Below are 22,956 nucleotides of genomic sequence, written 5' to 3' on the forward strand. Positions count from 1 at the left end.
TCGCACCTCATATCTAAATTATAGAGAAAAGTGTTAAAATATCTCTAAATTCCATTCTTTGTTTATTTTGCATCTCTAGATTATTTAGTAGAGAGTAATACTAACTCTCTATATTTGATAGGTTAGTATTTATCACTCTCTAAACTTGTTGTGAGTGTAGAAAGTTTATACAAAATAAACAAAATTTACAGAAAAATGCGATTTTTTAGATGAAGAATGAGATGTGAATGCTCTAAGCAACTGGCGGGGTTCTGTCGTGCTACATGATTGAAGCTGAAAGTAAACAAAGAAAATGTCATAAAACAATAACTAAGTTTCAAAAGTGTTGCAATTAGTTTATTCATGTAATTGTTTTCAAATCGTATCACTAAATCTTTAAAAAAAAATTTGTGTTGTATTCATGCCAACCGTAACATATGATATACTTTTCAAACAGAGACAGACGTTTCATAAACAATTTTAGTTTAAAATCATAAAACTAGTTTTATCTTTTGTTTCAAATAAGATACGTAAAACAGTTTCTTTCTAGCTCTTAATAAGACACTACGTACAAATACATTATAAATCAAACTATCAAAGCGCATGTGACCTAGGAATATTAAAATAATAAATTTAAATTATACTATTTTCATGGCTATTCATTAAAAGTTTCTAATTGTAAGTATTTAAATATAAAAAAAAGAATAAAAATATTGACACGTAATTGGCATTTATTGTCTATAAATAAACCCATTGAGCTATCCGTTTTCAGCACTCGTCTCATTCTGATTTCTCATTTCTCACAACTCCCCTCTGCTTGAAAACTCACAAGTGTTGTACCTCACGCATAACAACTTGTACATTCATATATTAATATTATTATTAACCCGTGACCCGCGCAAAATGGAAGGCGGTGTGCACCCGACTGATGCATCAGCTTTTCGAGAATGTTTTTCACTCGCATGGCGAAACCCGTACGTTCTTCGTCTAGCGTTCTCGGCGGGTATTGGTGGACTGCTTTTTGGCTACGACACAGGTGATTAGTTACAAGTTACAACCTATGTTTTATGTTTTTAGTATGTTTCATCGTACTGTGTCGTATTTAATTTTTAAGGTTGTTATTGTTGGGATGTGTGATTGTGTAGGAGTCATATCTGGAGCTCTGCTTTACATCAGGGATGACTTTGAGTCAGTGGATAAGAAAACTGTTTTACAGGTGACTTTCATATTTTATAATAATAATAATAATAATAATAATAATAATTTTGTATTAAATATTTTGTTGTTAGATTTTGGACTATTTATGTAACACGACCGATCACAAAAAACATATAGTTATGGTCGGTTAAACCAGTCGAACAACTGTATGTGTTGCTGATAACAAGATAAACGAACACAAATGAACTAGCTGGTGTAACACATATTAGAAAACTTTTCATTTTGTGAGTCAATCAAATTATTAGTTCAATTTTCAAAACATTGATTAAGTAATTGTGTGAGTGAAAAAGGTAATTTGAATATTTAGAATGTAATTATGGTAACAGCAAGAATATAGTAATGAATTTTTGAGAATCTTTTAAACTTTAAAGTGGATAAATGGATATATTGTTGACATTCATAAACGCGTGTAGTGTAAAAACTTTTTCGGCATTAATTTTTTTCATATTTTTGTAGAGCCATGAGCCAGATCTACTTTTAATGATGCCAAATTTCGTTTTTTATTTTTTTTACATGTTTTTATCATGAAAATAAAAATGTGTACTCTGTAAAATAAATGATATTATAAATTATTAACTGAAAGGATATACCTGGTTTTTATGTTGTTGTATTCTATCGCATATGGTACGCATATTTGTTCTTTTCTGGAAGAGAAAATTATATTTATTCCGTATAATAATTTTTATTATTTTTATGAACCTAACTAGTTGAATAAAATCAGAAAGGCTTAGAAATTTTATTTATTATATTACTTATTACTCTGGATGTATCTGTACATGATAAATCTGTTTCAAGGAAACCAATCAATGTCGTTTTCTTAATATATTATTTTATTGATTTATTTGAAATATTATATTCAGTAGAGTCCAATTTTGACTCAAGTGACCCAAAAAGTCGCAAACAAAAGTTTAAAAATCTGTTAGTAAATAGACAAAATTACACGATTTTCAGCATATATTAATTGGATTTGTTTTGACACTTTTACCCCCATTTCAATTTAATATGATAAATGATTTGTATTTGACCTTTTTTACTTCACAGTTCACACAACTGTATACAAATTATATATAAAATTTCAAACACAATTTCATACAAATCATATATAGTTTCCTTGTAATATAGGGTAACATATTTATTGCTTTAATTTTTATGTTTTAAATTTTAATATCTTTATTAAATTTCATTACAAAGTACTATTCACTTTTTAGTAAATATATTTATTTCAATATTTAAAATATAATAATAAGTAGAAAATAAATACTTTATTTTACTTTTTGTAAAGATTACCTTCAAATTAAAAACATCCATACGATTACAAAGAGAGAATAGATAAATTAGCTATTCAAAATAGCAAACAACTCAATCTTGCTAATACTTTACTGTAAAAATCATATTAATTATTTTACTTTTACATGTATAATACTTTATTGGGATTGATATACCGCGTGAATTGACGAAAATTACCTGACAAACAGTACCCAATATAGTGGGTTCTTGTTACTATTAAAAGTCTTAAGGTCAAAGTCTTCACTTGAAACTTTATGTATCTATCAAAATAGACCACTCTACACCTCTTTTCTTTCAAATATTCATTTCCAATACTTTATTAAAAATATACCTTACGTAACTATAATTTTTTTTTATTTTTCAAAAAGCCAATATCATTAATGAAAAAAAAAACAACTTACAAGATGTAAGAGCCCAAAATGGTTAATAGGTTATTGATGACATCCTATAAGGTTACTTTTTAACACGTTATTATAGCTAAGAAAAACACTATAGTATTGTATATATAAAACTGCTAAATTGTCCAATATTAATGGATTGGCACCACATCATTTACTTTACCGTGTTTTCCCATCACTATAATTTAATTACCGACCAAATTTATATTTTCTCAATTTGGATAGACTGTTTGATAGCATATTATACTAAATACGATAATAATATTAATAAAATTACCTTTATATTTATATGGATAAATCATAAATGCATCAAAGACCCTACTAAAGTTCTTTCTAAATTTAGAAATATCTTTATGGACTCAACAGGAAAGTATTGTGAGCATGGCGGTTGCCGGAGCAATCATCGGAGCAGCGTTCGGTGGATGGCTAAATGACCGTTTTGGCCGGAGATTCGCTCTCTTATCTGCTGATTTTCTATTCTTCATTGGAGCCATTCTCATGGCATCTGCACCCAATCCTAGTGTTCTCATCTTGGGACGTATTTTTGTCGGTTTTGGTGTCGGAATGGCATCAATGACTGCCCCGTTGTATATATCGGAGGCGTCTCCAGCCAGGGTCCGAGGAGCTTTGGTCAGCACCAATGGGTTCTTGATCACTGGTGGCCAGTTTCTGTCTTACCTCATCAATTTAGCCTTTACAAAGGTTTGTGATAATAAAAGTACATTATGTCTGTTTATTTTGTGTCACATATGAATCATATTAGTTACATTATTTATTTGAAAAGTATACAGTTTAGCCGAATTTTTTTAATATTGAATTATAAAGTAAAGTAAATAGTGGTAGTTACAAGGATCTTTCCTATATAGTTGCTAGTTAATGATTGCTTGCAAGAATGTTCTTTGTTTTTTTGGCTAATAATTTAAGCATGTGGAAGAGGAATATAACTTATAACTTTTATGTGTTACGCGCACCCACTATAGATAATTCACTTTTTAGAGACATGTCACATGTACATATTCATACCGACCAGTATTGTCCGTTTTTTTAATGGAGTTATTCTTTCATCCACATTATTTTTTATTTTTTTTTATATAAACATTTATAAAAGTTTTATATGATATGGTTTTACATGCTAATTACATTGATTATTGATGGTTAATGATCAGGTACCGGGATCATGGCGATGGATGCTTGGAGTTGCTGGTGTCCCGGCTCTCGTTCAATTTGTGCTCATGCTTGCCCTTCCCGAGTCTCCTCGTTGGCTTTACCGCAAGGTTCGCATACTCTTCTGTGCACATGTATATATATATATATATATATATATATATGGGCGCCCGCGCACACATGGACGAACCTTTGTTAGGGCCTGGGGTGGCCCTGACCCACTCTTTTTTGCGCATCGGTGTAAATTGGCCCTTTTTTCGCCATAAACTTTGTATACGTGGTATAAATTTACAAGTTTTTGGCTGAAAATTTCAGTCTGCCCCCCTCCTTTATGATTTGTTAAAACATTTGAGCCCCCACCCCACCACGGCGAACTGGTCCAAGCTTCGCTACTATGTGTATGCACGCGCTTGTTGACTAATATTAATGTGTATTTTTTTTTGGCAGGGAAGAGAGGAAGAGGCAATAACCATCTTAAAAAAGATATACCCGGCCGAAGATGTCGAAGCAGAAATCGAAGCCCTAAAGGATTCGATCGAAAAAGAGGTAGAGGAAACCGGGTCATCCGAAAAGATCAACATGATCCAGCTACTGAAAACCACAACCGTAAGACGCGGTCTCATAGCCGGTGTCGGGCTACAAGTGTTCCAACAGTTTGTAGGAATCAACACTGTTATGTACTATAGTCCAACCATAGCCCAACTAGCCGGCATTGCCTCAAACCAAACCGCGCTTCTTTTGTCACTCGTGACCGCTGGGCTCAACGCCATGGGGTCCGTTGTTAGCATTTATTTCATTGACCGGACCGGGAGAAAGAAGCTTTTGGTCCTCAGTTTAATCGGTTGTATTCTCTCGTTAGGCCTTCTTTCGGCTGCGTTTCAACAGACCACAACTCATTCACCACCAGTTAGCTTCTCGGAAACGAATCAGTTTAGTAACTTCACATGTCCTGCTTTTGAGTCACGCGGACCCTCGGCTAATTGGGATTGTATGAGGTGCATAAAGGGCTCGCATTGCGGGTTTTGTGCTTCAACTGTTGATAAGGTAGAATACAAAGTTTTATAAAAGTTTTGCAATTAAAGTAATTTTTTGTAACATATAATTTGTAGCATATAATGTGTTATTGATTTATATTGTCACAGCTGCTACCGGGTGCGTGTTTGATCTCTGATGACGACTTTAAGATCTCGGATAAAACGGCTAAGGATACGTGCCACGATGAAGGTCGGTTATGGTACACCCGTGGCTGTCCAAGCAAGCTTGGGTGGCTTGCATTGGTCGGGCTAGCGCTATACATAATATTCTTCTCACCGGGCATGGGTACGGTCCCATGGATTGTGAATTCCGAGATATACCCGTTAAGATTCCGAGGGGTGTGCGGTGGGATTGCGGCAACCGCAAACTGGATTTCAAATCTTATTGTCGCTCAGTCGTTTTTATCGTTGACCGAGGCCATTGGGACGTCGAGGACTTTCCTTGGGTTCGGGGTGATATCGGTTGTGGCGTTGGGTTTCGTGCTAGTTTTCGTGCCCGAGACTAAAGGTTTACCGATCGAAGACGTCGAAAAGATGCTTGAAGAGAGGGCATTTCAGTTAAAGTTTTGGGTGAAAAGGCCTAGTAAGATGGTTAAGAAAAATTCTGAAGTTTGAATAAGAGTTTGTGGTTAATTAAAATTGTAGATAGTTGGATCTGCAAGTGATGCATAATTGCATAGATAGACTGTTTTGATGGGATTATATTTTGTGTGTCCCATATGAATAGGGTGGTATGTGCCCAAATTAACGCTACGGTATTAATGGTTGTGTTAAAATACCTAGTATTAGTTAATATAAAAATAAGTGGTTATGTGACATCTTATGGTTTGATAATGTTGTTGATACCTACCAATATAATGTGTGTGTATAAAACACAATGAGTTTGATTTCCACTTTGTTTGGGAGATGGGCCCATGGAAGTTATTATGGGTTCAATTTATAGTATAAGTTGGTTAAAAGAATTGACATACTTGTATTGTGTTGATAAAAGAAGGTAGGTTTATTCTATTTCTATCTATACTGGCCGGTAAAAATATGCACAAAATATGTAATAGACAACCTTTTTATGTGTGGAGTTAAAAGATAGTTTGCTCGACTTTCGTCCTTAAATTCTTTCACCTTACGATATTATCACACTATATTTTATAACCCAAATTTTTATATCTATACTATATATAATACATCAAACAAGGACAAATTAAGACATCCATTTTTAAGTAATTTACAACACTTAAAGCATGAGGTACATGTGTTAGTAAGGGTAAAGATGTCTTTTAAACACAATCCATTCAACTTACAAGTTTGGTCCTTCATCTTTAACCATATTATGTTTTAATTGAACTTGTAAACTAACTTTCCACCAATGATATTTAAACGACTATAGCCTTTTCATACGCTAATATTTTTATAAACAAATTGCATCATAAAAACGAACATTTTATTCTCTTTAATTTGGATATGATATTGTTGTAATTTTTTTCATTTTAAATAAATTAATATGTTACGTAGGGGTGTTCAGTGTCGGATTTGATGGTTTTTAAGTTAAACTTGTGAGTCCAACCGTTAATACTGTTTTTTTGTCGTCCAAAACCAAACTCAACCATTGAAAGTTGAAACCGAATCGTTACTAACGGCCTGATTCCAGTTTGGTTTCACAGTTTAAACTTTAATAATAAATTTAGTTTAAAATAATTAATAATTTAAATGTACCATCAATTTTAACTAAAAACAACCATAATATGATACTTGAGATGATCATAAATAAAAAATGATAACTTTAGCCACATAAATGGTAAATATTAATAGAAGATTTAGGACGTGAAATAATAACAACAAAGATTACAAAAGGAATCATATTACAATTAGGTTAATTTACAGTCTTTTCTGGTTTCATATGGCCGGTTGCCGATATAAACCGCGAACCAACCGTTCACTACGTTTTGAAAATTTTGAAACCGACCAACAAACCGAAAGTATAAAAGAAAAAGAAAAAAGAAGTCAAACCAATGACCGATAAACGATTTCAAGGTTTTAACTGAACCATAAACACTTATATTTGTACGTGATTAACAGGTTTAAACACCCGCTGCATCACGCGGGCACCCGTTTAGTAAACACATATGTGTAAAAAGTACAACATTTCAAATTTTTTATAAAAAGTAAACGTGTTGGCTTGAGCTTTTGATGAGTGGAGTTTAATTGAGATCAATATTTCAAATCATTAAGATAAACGATTCAAGTAAGTGTGTCTTTGTCGGTAAACAAGTTGTGCCCAAGCCGGCCACCTTGTCTCCAGACTACCCCCCACCCTCTGTTTTGTTGTCGATTGTAATCATTGATCACCTTCAGTGACTGCCGCATGACAGCGCTTAGTACCACCACGGTGCCTCTTACACAGCTTGTATAAATGTATATCTCTTCATCTTGGTATGAGACTTATAAAGTTATAATTTAACATTATCTCGATAAAACATCCCAATATTATTTATGAAAGTAAATATTGTTGGATAAACCTCTATTATTTTTGTAAAAAACATATTATGAAAATGTAGTGTTCATACCTATAGGCTATAGCCATTGTAATAGTGACAAGTAAGAGAAACATGTTGCAATATAATTTGAGAAAACGTATTAATGTTGGTAACAAGAACATCATTGTGGGAGACAAATGCAAAATCATACAAAGCTACAGAGAAAAAGCAAAATAAAGGTAAAAACTTAGTAGCCATACAATTAAAGTCGTGGCTACATCATATACAAAGGAAACCATAATATTTTGACATGTACACAACTATACTTTCTTTCTAGAGACATGCAACATAAATTTGTGGATTATCTCATTTTGGTATAAAGGAAGTCATCTAGATTCTATAAAGTAAAATAAGACACTAAAGTTTATTGTATTCTAAAAGTTTATTGCTATAATTTCCTATGTTCAAAGTATTTTAGAAAAAAACCAGTTTGTCAATGTTTGATATTATTAAAAACTGCAAAAATAGTTGGTGGCCATGATAATAATATGATTTTTGTGTTGCATCTTATAGATCCGAACGATTACAACGAAGTACCAAATAGACAAATAACAAGTTGCGTCGCAATTCCTCTTTTGAATAACAATTGAATAAAAAACTAGCCGACATGCCTAATTTATAAATTTGAAAGTTGTTAATTAACACATCAACTTTACTCGAGCCCAAAGTTGCTTGCTTTGACCGAAATCTAATCCGCCGTATTTCACAAACATATCTATACAAATTATGCTTTCCTCATAAAAGTATAATGTAACATTTTTATTGATATTAATCAACTTATTTACCATAAACAGTAATAGCTAGGTGGCCAATACTTAATAGTGTTTTCAGTTGGTCTTTCAATCCTGGATTAAACTTTTTATCGGTTGACATAACTATAAATAAGTGAAAAAGGATGCAACTAGTAGTCTAGCATTAGCTAGCTTAAGCCTACATGGTAAGTATTTAATGAGTGTTGTGGTTCAAATATTAATCGACCGTAACATGATGATTTTTAGTTTTCACCCCTAATATTATAAGTCTGCACTCTGTCTGCAATATGCCCTCTTGTAATCGTGTTCGTTCTCTCTATTTCTATTATCGATTATACCAAAAACGTCGAAAGTTATTTTTTTAAGTTAGTATTTAGAATATTTATTTATTAATTGGTTTTAGGTTTAAATAACTATTCATATATTTTCAATCTTTCTCACCCATTTTTCATTTTTTTTTTAAAGGTACACAATATTGTCCGACACTCCGGCTGGTAATAACTTATAGCTTAGATTACAAGGATGATGATGACTATGTAAAACAAAAATATATTTCTTAAAAACAATTTTGTAAAAAAAGGAAAAAAGGAGAAAGCCGTAATGGGCTGAAAAAGTAGGATAGGGAGCTGTATGGGCCGATATACTGGTCTGGACGCTGGAGACTGGAGCTTATTAACGCGTGTGAGCTTTTCAATGAATTTGTATTTTCGGGTGTGTAAATATGAATTAATTTAAAGTTTCCACTATTCCTACTTTTAATTACGCAATCTAGAGGTACACAACTACGGTCCCTTTTTTTATTTATTAATAACTGGTTTTGGGCATGGTCGGGTTTTGACCAGTTTGGTTGGGTTTCTATTGGTTTTAGGCTGGGGCGGGTCTGGGTTCAATTACGAGTACGGTTTCTCTGAGAAACTAGAATCTGGTTTGAACATGCGAGTAGGTTAGGGTCCAGTTCCTGGTTGGGTCCGAACCCAGGTTTTGGTGGGGTCGGGTGCTTCGAATCAATTGAAGGCATTAGCCACTCAATGGAATGAGATATTAGAATAGAGAAACTTATACGATTTTTCTTACATTTTACATGTAGTGACGAAGCTTGGGTTAAGTCATATGGGTGAATGAAGTTATTGAGGGGTGTTTGATGTATTGTTGGTTAGCTTCTTATTAGTCTAACTTTGTTGGTTTTCAATAATTTGGTTGTTAAAAAAATAAAATAAAACTCATCTTTTATAGGGCTATAAGATGGTCATCATGGTCCATCCATAACTCATGAATGGCACTTGACAGGAGCACCAACTCATTGTCCTAAATTTAATATCGATCATAACTCCTCAATAAACTCATGTCATATTCATCTCCATGCACATTTTTAAAATATTGGAGGATAACAAGTTGCAAACAGAGACAAAGCATACATTTTATGGAACTGCAATAAATACAATTGATGGTAACTTATTGCACGTGTCCATAACACAACTCCACCCTTTTTTTTCCTTGTTTATTTATTTTCAAATTATCATAAATGATCATAATAAACAGACACAATAATGTTCATCATTCTTTTAGTTATGATTCAATGTCAATTACAACTAGTACAATATATATATATATGTGTGTGTGTGTATTATATTGCTGAATAGATATGAACGAAATGTTTTTTAGTGGCATACTATAGGAAGATAATCTATTGGTGATGCTTAGAATAAGATCTCATATAGGATTCCTCTACGACTTCATCAGTCGTTTGCCGGTATACAGTTTAATAGCATCACTAAGTTTTTATAAATGATAGTGAGTAATGGTAATTTTGATTATAAGACTAAACTATTTGGAGTGTTATATAAATATCAATTTAGATACATTATAATTTTACATACTAATTTATGGATGTCATTTATTTTTGTGCTTGAGTTGTTAGAAATCATAATACTCGAAAACTAGATAACTTGAAGAATTTGGGATTATATGGTTCCTTAGCCCAAATCTATAGATAAAGAAGTTGTAAGAACGCTTATAGATCCTAAAACAACTCTTGTGGACATTGTAACTTTGTAAGTTGTAGGATTTAATTTGTGACTAAACTAATATTGAAGTAGATTATATATGATGTGTTCTTGTGGAGAGATGAACCTATGATATTGTGAGAAATGTTATCTAAATTGAGCATGGACAAGGGATATGTTTATGAACTTTGGTGGATGGGTAATAGCATAATTGTAAACTTTGTTAACATCTCAAACGAATCAAAATATGAATAACTGATCAATATTTGGTTATGGATATTTGTTTGAGTTTGAATGGGTCACAACTCATGGACATGCTTGGGAATTAAAAGGAAAAAAGATGAACAAGGATTTGTAATATATGTAAGTTGTGTTATGTCTAAACTAGAATGAAGGTGATCATCAACTAGAATTGTCTTCACACAAAGGTAAGTATCTAATAACTTCCTTTTTTATATAAATTACATATACATATATACATATATGAATTATGATGTCAGTTGTTGATTAAATTTTTCCATGTTTAATGGAAAAATTTATGCATGTGAAGTTCGTGAATTTATGTATGTGAAGTTCGTGAACGAGACTTAACGCCTCACATTAAAGTTAACATCTATTCGGATTTCAAACCTCAATTTGAACTTACCTACTTCCTATTTCAAACCTCAATTCAGTTAACTTAAATGCTCAAACACATAGTGATGGTGCTTTTGAAACGTAATAGTTTTCAATATTTGAAACGAAGGGGTGAGGTTGTAAATGTCACATTGTGTGATGTACATTTTTGCTAGTAAAAATTGAACAACTTTGGCACCAAATTTTCACAACATGTGAATTTATCAAATACAAATTTAGGGTGTTAGAGATAGTGAAATCCTTGACCATCTCGAAAGGCTAACACAACTTATGACGCGCTTGTAACATAAACATACATATGAAGATTACACATAATTATAAATAAAAACATAATGTATAATAGGAAACATTATATAATATTATGATAATGAATTAAATTTATATTAATTTTTTAACTATACATAACATTTCTATGGTTGGTATTTAGTTATTTGCTTATCTTGATAATAGTTTTATGTTGTGGGAACACTCGTGGACTACACCAAATGGGGAAAACATATCATATTTGCCTTGTTAGTTGTTTACTTAAATGATGGACAACTGCACCACACATGTTACAATTAAAAAAAATATGTGTAAGGTACAATCATTTAATGTTGAGGCGGTGTACGACCCTGTTCTTTATTTATTACTTTTAATGATCAACAAAGCTCGGTCATCCGGGTACATTCGTTGTCAAAAAGTCACTCACACTTACGATCTCAGACAACATTGATAAGTGATAACCCGGTCCGCCACCAATTTCAAAGAAAATTTACCACCCAGAAAGTCTATTGTGGTAAAACTTCTGGTTTGCGCCACAAATTCGTGATAACTCATTCAATCATCAATGCATTCAAATTTGTGTGTTAAGTATAAACAAGTGTATGAAAAACCCACGAATGAGGTGTGCACGTCCATACCGTACATTATCTAACCAACCAATAAATAAACGTTTAATAATTGAGATTTTGTAATAAAATCTGAATTTATAAGCGAAAATATAGAAATACATTGATGCAATCGAATCAAATATCATATACATTAATGAGCGTGTGTTAATAATAGAGGTAGACGTTGAATTTTGTGGCCACCCAAGGAAGCTAGCATGTGATTCATCAAATCACTAAATTGTGGTTCCAAATTAATATTCAAGTTGATGGGTCAAATTTACTAGTAAAATATAAAAGTTATTTGTATGTACAATTTAAATGGCGTGATGGAAGTCATCAGTTCGAGCCTGATTATCTCTAAACCTAAGTTAGTTTATCATTTTGATTTGCTACATCTTCGTGATTGAATGTGAATGGATTAGAGGCTCGTGGGATTGATGTGAGGGGAACGGGAATGATTATATTATTTCTAGGAGCGAACTTCAGACGAATATGAAGCGCATGAATACAAATTAGCATTGGAATGAAAGAAAATTCAAAATACGTTTTTGTCACACAACCAACAAAAATAAGTGACCAAATTCAAACAAAGTAACTTAATTTACAAACTTAGCCAAATTTATATTTTGTGGTTATCAACATGTAAACGTTTAATTTTGAAAATTATTGAATGATTTGATACAACAATCATAGCTTCAAATAACAATGGTGTAAAAGATTGTTCAAGAAATCTAGTTGGTTCCAGCAGTGACAAATCTTTCCAACTCTTCCTATATTCCCATTATTGCATTTCTCTTTATCTTCAATTATATCAAAAAAGCCCGAAAATAAGACACATTTCTTTTATTAATAAAAAAAAGATTATAATACAAGAAATTAGCTTTAAAACAAAATACAAAAACATACTCATGTCTATAAAGTTAAATTATTATATTGTAGGATACTAAGGTGTTTTATATATAAGAGATCACATTAGAGTTTAAGGTAAATTAAACTTAATGATGTAAGATGTAGTAATTGTTGTCCAAGACAAAAGAAAAAAAAGAGTAAGTAATCTACATTTCATAAAACGCTACATATGTTCATGAAAGTTTGTTAGACATTTTAATTAGAAAATTATGTTACGCATTTTCGTTTTTTACGGAAAAAGAAGTTATAATCATGGTAAGCAGTTATATGCGTAGTGGGTCTGGCATAAATGTTTTGATGAAAGCAAGGATATATATGACATTAATTCTAGATTTTATCAGTACAGAGGTGAGTGTTTTGGGATACCATCTCCTACGGTTAGTTTGAACTACCTTTTCATCATATAAGTTTTAGAATGAATTTATAAGGTCTAAAGTATTGGATTACAAATCTAGCTTTAAACTTGTATACCATCCATTTGAAAGTCTGAACCAAAAGCCTTAGCCATTTTTAACATGTGAGTTTAAAACAACACTTAAAACTATGACTATCAGAGTTCCAATGGTACTAAGAACCATCCACATACTAGAGGATTAGAGAGAGAGAGAGAGAGAACCAAATTTCATCAAATATGGCATACATGAGCGAACCTAACGCTTTGCGGGGTTTCCTGTTAACATAACATCTCCCAAATTCCTTTAGTTAGACCATACCGAATTACACATATAAGGTTACTATGCATAGACTGACTAATTACCAGCATTTTCTCAACTATCTATGTTGATCGTTCGACAATTTTCTGCATTGGCCGGTAAAAGCCAACGACGACCATTTATCAATTCTCTACGTTGACCAATACTCGGTGTTCATAAACTTTAAATTTGAAAAACTTGCCAATATTCGGAAGTTAGTATAGTTACACTAAAGTCATCAACATTTTTACAAGTGTTTACCGTTTATATGTATTAATGTAATTGAGATGTTAAACTCTTAACCACTTGTCGAAACCGAAAGTAACATGGTGAACCAGAGTACTTATTACTTTCCATATTCAATGATCATGGGTACTAGTTCAACCAGGACCGGACCACATCCAAGACGAGTCTACTTCAATGACAAGGACCACACGCACCCATGGACCTCACCCCTAAGGACAAATATAAAAGACTGGCTGGTGATGATGACACAAATAAATTCAGTTCAGTGCATGTTTACAAAGAAACCGAATTTGTAATTTTACCAAATTACAAAAACAACCTTTAAATCAGTTATTCTTTTCCTACAGTTGGTTACTTTAAATCTTATTAATTTAATGAGATTGTTTAATTACAGGATCTGTGGATGCAACCCGACATGTGTGGCCTAGTTAGGACTTAGGAGTGTTTATAAACTGTCGAAGTCAACCGAACTGTTTAAACCTAGAAATGTCAACCCGTTTTGGCAGGTTTGAAATATACCATTCTAGTTCACAGTCTATGTTTCATGAATTGAAACTTAAAACTAGCTGTTTAAAATTTAAAATTTATTTCAATTCGGTTTGTGTTTTTCGAAAACCATGGGTTGTAATTCGACCGAATATTTTTCGTCAAAACTAGCTGACTGAAAATCTTAAGAACACTTACAAGAATTAAGACATATAGCTACAATATTTAAATCTTATTAATATCACACTAAAAAGAGCATAAAGTCTACTACAAACAACATTTGAACATGAGATTTTGAAAACAATCTATCTATTATACCTACAAACAATATTAATATTCACATATACAAAACTTATCAAGTCTAGTGAACAACAATAACAACCATACCCATCAGAGGTAACAAAATTGTGTGTTTCCCACTCCCAGCTGCCTTTCATTGCATTGACAAACAATACTGCAAATAACATATAACAAACCTAACTCAAAATATTCACTAAACACTTAAATGTAACAAAAAGTAGAGGTGAGCAATAACCGAACTGTTAACCTAAACCGAACCAAAATTAGCCAAAAATCAGTTATCGGTTTCTTGTACCCTTGATTAACTGAAATTAACCAAATCGAACTGAACCATTCATATTTTCATATAATTCTAGCTTTTATACCTCTATTTCATGTATTTCATGTTTTATACCACTGTTTCATGCATTTATACCTCCATTTCATGTATTTCGAAACAAAAATTTTAGTCCGAGTTTGATTTTGATTATTAACCACAATTAACCTAAACTAACCGAATAAATAATCGCATAAAACGAATATCTGAGAAGCGATTGATAATTCATTAGAGGCTAATAACCGAACAAGTGAAATTGATGATGATTCTTACATCAAAACGAGTTCATCTCAAGGAAATAAGTTCTTCGCTTAACCAACATCTTCGCAGCCGTCCCAAACGGCTCATCAAACGCATCCGAAACCGAAACCCCATCCAAACTCTCACCCCCAACCGCCTGATCACTCGGTCTAGTAGCCACCAACGTAGCCCCTTTCAACACTGTCCCATCCGGCAACTCCAAACACGGCGCATACCACAACCTCATATTCAACGCAGGCACAAGCGTCCTCTTCGAAGCCGAAGAAGCCAACAACGGCTTCACTCTCAACTCCTCCAACTGCTCCTTATTCATACACAACACTCCTTGTCCATCCGCATCCGTCAACGTCACCGAATCCAACGTCTTGTGATCCGAAACTATCGGTTGAAGTAAATAATGCCTCGCGGAAGCCGCAATTAACGAGCTAATCGTCCACACCACGCGTAACTTCAACCCGCCGTTAGTGTAAAACGACTCCGGTATACTTCCATTATCCTCATTCACCGAATTAGTTAAATCCTTATTATTATTATTATTATTATTATTATTATTATTATCAGGATATATAACAGAAGACGCTCCTAACATAACGCAATTGTTTAACGTAGATCCGAAATCGGCTCGCCAGCGGAGCAAAACGCCGTCGTCTAACCCTAGCTCACCGGCCGGAAGCTGAATTTTGAGAAAGCGGATGTCGGTGAAGGTTTTGAGGACTTGAGCCGGAGAATGATGCGTAACGCAGTCGAAATCATCGGTATCTCCGTCGCCGTTAAGCGATCCAACGGATAACGATGACGGTGACGGTGATGTTAACGGTACCGGTCGTTTAGGAGAGAGGAGTTGACCTAGGGTTTGGATAGGTTTGGTTATGGTAGTGAGGACGGTACGGAAGAGAGTGGTGAAGCGAGATTTGGAAGATGTGGTGGATGAGGAGTCGGAGATGAGGCAGTCGACTGGAACGACGACGTTTTGGACGAGTGGGATTAAGGAGTGGAATCTGGTGGAGACGGTGGAGAGGCGGCCTAGGGATTTGACGTCGGAGATGAGGTTGAAGATGAGGAGGAGGAGTGAGTCTGGGAGTTGGTCGAAGGGGTCGTATGGGTGGATTCTGCTGGTGGTGGTTAGATCTGGGAGGAGAGGAGGCATCATGTCAAGAGATTGGAATTGGAATTGGAATTGGAATTGATGGAGTTGGGGGTTTGAGGAGAAGGTTGGAATGGTGTGATACAGGAAGAATGTGTTGAATTTTTGTGATCTTTAACGTACCTTAACGTACGCGAATCACGCTCAAGGAAAAAAGCAAAACGCTCAAAGCCAAAATACAAAAACGCTCAAGCCAAAATACAAAATCAGTCAAGAAAATCGTAATACGCTCAATAAAGGTTTCGTGAAGAAAAGTAAAAAATTGATCGATTAACAATTCAAATATGTTTTTTTTCAGTGAATTGATTATTGATGAGGTATGTATTGATGATTCCGAGATTTTGGGATGTGATTTTATGGATCAATTTCGTGAATATAGGTTTTTTCTACGTTAAGGATTATTTTATTTTATCCTTTATCTGTATAAACATATATGTATTAGGCTTAGTTAATTATTTATAATTCGTTTTAGTTTACTTACATGCATTTCTTTTGCAATAATCTCAAACTTAATACAAAATATCAACTACTCTGCACATTTTCTTACTAATAGAAGGTCCACTTCTTTGTGTGCTTTCTTTCTATTATGAAATTATAGACTAGTTATTTTTAGCTTCTTTTTCATATGTTTTATTATTATTACTGTTTTCTATTATGGTTAAGTTGAACTAAAGTGCAATGAGCCAGAACTGTGAAACTGAACCGAAACCAAACCAAACCGTTAGTAACGGTTCGGTCTAGTTTTATTTTAAATTTTAACATTTCGGTTTCGGTTTTAAATAATAAAAACCGTTAATAGTGGTTCAGCTTATGGGTTGGCCTAAAAACCGGCCAAACCAGACAAGAAACAACCCTAAGGTAAACAACTTTCATTAAGAACCACACAACTAGTAAGACATTAAAGACCAAATCAACAAACATAATTTAAAAGAAAAAACAATACCAATAATTTCAAGACAAGACAGTATGTTTTTAATCCAAAGATAGGTCAAGGATTTGACTTTTTTTCATTACTTCCGAAATGTGACAATCGTCAATTTCAGGTTAACTCCGTTAACTCAACTCCGTCAATTCAAACTTAAGATCACTAAATCTATAACGCACACTTCATTACATTTAAACTAGGGTTTAAATGACGCTTAACACTTACTATATGTGTAGTCTTTCGGGATTTGCACCGAAACGCAAACGAGTTGACGCAAACGATTGATGAATAAACGAAAAACGTCAAAACAGTAATTATGTGATAATTATGTGTTAGACTTATGTGTTATGTGATAACATGATTATAAACGTTAACTCAAGATGTAAACAAGTTAGTTAGGCTAGAAAAGTAATACTTAGAAGTGGAGGGACTTGAATGTAACATGTTATGTTTATAAATACATCATTAACTAAACCCTAACTATTCTTTTCTTTCCCCACTCAAAACCGATCAGCCCCCATTCCCTTTGCTCCCTTGGCTGCCGTCGACACACACACACAAATACACCATCAATTTCAAGCTTTGATTGAAGAATTAGGTGCTAGGAAGGTATAAATTGATTATCCTATACATTCTTATTACTTGATTTTGATGTTTGTTGGGTTAATTGTAAACCCTAGCTGCCGATTCTCTATGTATATGTAGTTAATATGATTGTTGTTGATTAATTGATGATTTGATAACTAGTTTGGATGTTGTTACATGTTGATTGTTGTGTCTATGATTTGAGTTCAAACAAAAACCCTAATCATGTATGTAATGGGTAATTGATGTGCATGGATGGTGTTTGTGGAGTCTAGAGTGTTATATGAATGCATGATAGTTCATAGGTTGTTAATATATTGAGTTTGGATGCAAACAGTTCCTGGACAGAATGTGTATATGATGTTTAAGTGACTGTAACGAAGTGTAAACGTGAAAATTGGTTGAGATTATTGGTACTACAGTAAACTAGGTTGAGTCTAGTTTCTATAAAGTATAAATTTGTAATTTTTGGACAAGTAGAAGTTAACTCTTATGATTTTACAAAAACGTTGTGCAAAGCTGAGCTGTTAGACCTGCTGTTAGGTTGTTTTGTAAATGTTATATCTCATGAACTACGAAACCAATTGGGTTGGTTCAACTTCTGGAAGTTGACTTATTGAGTTAGGAACCTAACCCAAGTGGTCTTGCATTTATTGGATTTTTCGTTTAACGGGAATTGCAAATAACATTCTGTGGCGCATGAATTTGACTGTTATGAGTTTGCTGTAATGATTTGATGATTGTGAGAAAATTATGTGGAATAAAAATATAATTAAATATGTTCTGGAAACCTAAGACATATGTGCTTCTGTGATGATTTTTGGTAAATTAATTGAGATGCTATGATCGGTGAAATAGTACAATCTTTCTAGTAGGATTTCTGTCTCGGTGAAACTAGCTGCTGAGTTGTGTAAAAAATGCATGAAACATGATACTTGCTATATAATTGTTTCGTTTTGACCAAAATACCCTTGCGGGGAATAATTGCTAATTGATTGCCATGATTTGACCAAATTGCCCTCATGGGGAATAATGGCTAGTTAATTGTTAATTGTTGACCAAAATGCCCTTACGGGGAATAATTGATAGTGATGTACTTTATGAATACATGACACGTATATGATTGCTTACACATGTAATGTGTCACAAAAACACTTGTTAAAGTCACACATGATTCACAAACGAAACACGAAACATGTTATGTGCATAGGTATTATGTGCCGGGTCTAGAGACTCGATAATATTCCGACACTTAGAAAAATCTCTTTATTGTTTTAGAACACTAGAGAGAGTTTTTCGGTGACGCGCATCTTGGTGATTTAATTTGAAAAATTCTTTGCAAACAGTGAGTTTCACTTTCCCCTCTTTAAACTGTTTTCAAACGCTTTTCACTTGGGGGAGATAACATACTCCACAACGCATTTAAGATTTTGTTATAAATTATATATCACTTGTAAAGGCTAAGTGGCAAACGAAATATTTGAAGTCCTACACATCGAACCGGTTAATATTTAGAATAGCGAGTCACTGTTGAGTAGTACTACTGGGTTTGACAAACCCCACCCAACGCTAAACTCGACTGGAGGTCGAGCGGGTGTAATTTTGGCTAACACGTACCATGGTCTGGAGGACCTGGTGACAAGGCACTTATTAAACGAGTCAGCTTCGGTGTCGAACACTTAGTAATACCTGTTGTATAGACTAGCTACCTATCGATATATAATTGACATAACACTATCTGGTAACGCAAAACGCTGTAACGCAAAACGCTGTAACACAAAACGCTGTAACGCTGTAACGCACAACGCTGAACGCTTTATTTTTATTTAAACTTGTGAACTCACCAACCTTGTGTTGACACTTTTAGTATGTTATTCTCAGGTAGCCGAGGCGGGCGCGCGGTTTAGGAACATGCATTGCTTGATAAACTTTTAACTATGCAAACTTACTGTTAACTGTTATCATTGGTTTTAAATCGTCCTGCGTGACGTAACATTGTTTCTATGGTTTTACGCTTCCGCACTTATTTTCATTTAAACGTTTTTATGGTTTGATTATAACTAATGATTCCGATCCTGTTAGTTCACACCCTCTGACGGTAAAACTTCGTTAGTGGATTTTGAGGGTGTGACAGATTGGTATCAGAGCCATTGGTTATAGCGAACTAGAAGCTGCATGCATACTAGACTATAACCGCGACGACCCATTAGTTATAATAATACGCACTGCATAGGTTTGTGTAGTCTTGAAATCTTATCTCTTTACCTCTTTCACTCATACGCGCGCACATACACGGCTTACCTGTAGGAATGTCGACGCCACCCTCATCATCATCCGATTCGATGACGCATGCTCACGGTAAGGAACCGCAGTTACCCACCGCATCGCCAACCCGAGTAGTCCCGGAACTCGAAACTCCCGCACCGAAGAGGTACCGCCTATCCGGAGGCATATACGAAAACGACGTTAGCTGGGATTGGTACCCTAACATGATCAGACGTATGGTCTATCGCGAACAAGTTCCCCCGTTACCTCACCCGAACCACCCTGCTTATCCCAACACCCTACCACCCATAACCGAACCTGTAGAAAGAGTTCTCGCAGCTGTTGTTTCATGCTTGGAGCGTGACGTGGGTTACATGCGCTATACTAGAGCCAACGTTTCCGGACTTTTGAAGGACGGAACCGAGACTAAGGAAGAGATTGCCCGCATGGCAGCGGCAATGAAGGAAATGCAAGAGGCTAGTGATCAACAAATGAAGATTATGGGGAAGATGCAAGCTGAGATGATAGACTTGCAAGAGCAAATCCAAATAGCAAGGACCCGAACCGAGATAGCTTTAAAGCCTTGCGACGTCTTACAAATGCAACTTGCTCAGAACGCAGCCGAACCTGAGGCAGAGTCTGAGGCCGAGCCCGAGGCAGAGCCTGAAGAGGAACCTGAAGAAGATTCCGAAGAGGAGCCCGAGGAAGATTCCGAGGTGAAACCCGAAGAGGAACCGGAGGAAGAACCGGCTGAGCCAGAGGCACACTCAGAGGTGTCCCCAGACGATGTGCAAATGTGCAAATTCTTGGATTGGAACTGGCTAACGCTATGAACTGAGAGGAGTTCAAGAACATGATGCGAGAAGAGTACTGTCCTAGAGAAGAGATTTCAAAGTTAGAGTCGGAATTTTGGTCACTGAAGATGGTGGGCTCAGAAATCGAAGCCTACACCACCCGTTCTCACGAGTTGGCTGTGATGTGTCCGTGGATGGTGGATCCGCCGAGTAAGAGGATTGAAATGTACATTGATGGGTTAGCACCGCAGATTCAGGGCATGGTGACGTCTTCCAGACCAGCCACGATCCAACAAGCGATCCGTTTAGCTCACAAACTGACGGATCAGGCTGTGACCCAAGGTGCGTTACCACCTAGGGGTTCGGCCACTAAAGCCCGTGACAACCCGAGTAACGACAATAACAGCAACAGCAACCCGAACAGCGGGAAGAGGAAGTTTGACAACACCATATCTTCATCCTCGAACCTCCCACCGCAACAGCACTACCGTAAGCCCGAATTCGCTCGGAGCTTTAACACTCAGAATCACAACAACAACAACAACGGTAGCAGGCAGGTTTCGGGCGGATATGCTGGGAAATATCCAAAGTGCAACAGGTACAACTATCATCATGTTGGCCAGTGTGACCGTGCCAAGTGTCAGAGATGCGGAAAGATGGGTCACCAAGCGAAAGAATGTAGAGGAGACCTTGCGGCAATGGGTGCTCCTAAGCCACCTATGACGACGAAGGGATGTTTTGAATGTGGGCAGGAAGGTCATTTCAGAAAAGATTGCCCCAAGCTGAAACAGAATGACAACAATGGGGGTAATGGAAGTGGCAGTAATGGTGGAAGCAATGGCAAGGGAAGAGCGTTTGTAATTGGGTCGGGTCAAGCCCGCAATGATCCGCACGTGGTGACTGGTAAGTTCCCTGTAAACGATTGTTTTGCTTCTGTATTGTTTGACACTAGAGCTGATAGGAGTTTTGTGTCGAAAGCCTTTAGTCGACTCTTAGACTTAACTCCAATTCCGTTAGATGCTAAGTTTCCTGTTGAATTAGCTGACGGTAAGACTATAGTAACGACTCATGTACTTGCGGGATGTAAGTTAAAACTGTCAGGTCATATCTTTGACATCGACCTTATTCCTTTTACGCTTAGTAGTTTCGATGTCGTTGTCGGCATGGACTGGTTATCCGAGGATCGAGCGGAGATTATATGCCACGATAAGATAGTCCATATTACCACCCCTTCCGGCGAGATCATTTCGGTCCGAGGTGAGAGAAGCGGCATGACCACCAGCGTCATTTCCCTTATGAAGGCGCAGAAGTATCTACGAAAGGGTCATCCGGCAATTTTGGCGCAGATTGTTGAGAAACCCGCGGAGGAGAAACGAATTGAAGATATACCGGTTGTGAGAGATTTTCCGGAAGTTTTCCCGGAGGATTTGCCCGGACTCCCTCCTATTCGTCAAGTCGAATTCTAAATCGAGTTGACACCCGGTGCAGCACCCATAGCACGAGCCCCGTATCGGCTCGCACCGGCGGAACTTCAGGAGTTGTCCACTCAGTTGCAAGATTTGTTGGATAAGGGTTTTATCCGACCTAGCTCATCGTCGTGGGGAGCCCCTGTCTTGTTTGTCCGAAAGAAGGACGGGACTTTCCGCATGTGCATCGACTACCGGGAGTTGAACAAGGTGACGGTCAAGAACCGTTATCCTTTACCCCGAATTGATGATTTGTTTGACCAGCTTCAAGGATCGAGTTACTACTCGAAGATCGATCTGCGATCCGGTTACCACCAACTGAGAGTGCGCGAGGAAGATATTTCAAAGACGGCTTTCAGAACACGGTATGGTCACTACGAGTTTTCGGTTATGCCTTTTGGCCTAACCAACGCAGCAGCTGTATTTATGGATCTCATGAATCGAGTATGCAAGGCGTACCTCGACAAGTTTGTGATTGTTTTCATTGATGATATTCTCGTCTACTCCAAGAACGAAGCTGACCATGAAGAGCACCTAAGGGTAATTCTGGAATTATTGAAGAGGGAACAACTGTATGCTAAACTCTCGAAATGTGAATTTTGGCTTCGCGAGGTTCACTTTTTAGGGCATGTGATCAACGAGAATGGTATCCATGTCGATCCCGGTAAGGTAGAGGCCATCAAAAACTGGGAA

General features: G+C 35.7%; 1 protein-coding gene and 1 pseudogene across 2 annotated transcripts; one reads left to right on the forward strand and one right to left on the reverse strand.

The window, feature by feature from the left end:
- Positions 1 to 788: 788 nt before the first annotated feature.
- LOC143561422 (putative inositol transporter 2) lies at positions 789 to 5,898 on the forward strand. Its single transcript, XM_077049515.1, has 6 exons — positions 789 to 1,015; positions 1,125 to 1,195; positions 3,249 to 3,584; positions 4,049 to 4,156; positions 4,494 to 5,090; positions 5,189 to 5,898. The coding sequence occupies exons 1-6, from the start codon at positions 883 to 885 to the stop codon at positions 5,693 to 5,695; spliced, it is 1,752 nt and encodes a 583-aa protein (XP_076905630.1). The 5' UTR covers positions 789 to 882; the 3' UTR covers positions 5,696 to 5,898.
- Positions 5,899 to 14,420: 8,522 nt separating this feature from the next.
- Positions 14,421 to 16,251, reverse strand: LOC143561423 (F-box protein At5g46170 pseudogene; annotated as a pseudogene). Its single transcript, XR_013140298.1, has 2 exons — positions 15,097 to 16,251; positions 14,421 to 14,661 (listed from the first exon to the last, which is right to left on the reverse strand). The product of XR_013140298.1 is annotated as an F-box protein At5g46170 pseudogene (transcript).
- Between the last annotated feature and the right edge of the window lie 6,705 nt (positions 16,252 to 22,956).

Source organism: Bidens hawaiensis, unplaced genomic scaffold, assembly GCF_021521415.1.
Source record: "Bidens hawaiensis isolate Kalapana, Puna unplaced genomic scaffold, B.hawaiensis_p1.1 tig00020675_1, whole genome shotgun sequence".
NCBI classification, from domain to species: domain Eukaryota; kingdom Viridiplantae; phylum Streptophyta; class Magnoliopsida; order Asterales; family Asteraceae; genus Bidens; species Bidens hawaiensis.

Coding starts and splice junctions, on each gene's coding strand:
- LOC143561422 (XM_077049515.1), top strand. CDS start 883: ATGGAAGGCGGTGTGCACCCGACTGATGCATCAGCTTTTCGAGAATGT. Junction 1,016..1,124: donor GCTTTTTGGCTACGACACAG/GTGATTAGTTAC, acceptor GTGATTGTGTAG/GAGTCATATCTGGAGCTCTG. Junction 4,157..4,493: donor CTCGTTGGCTTTACCGCAAG/GTTCGCATACTC, acceptor TTTTTTTGGCAG/GGAAGAGAGGAAGAGGCAAT.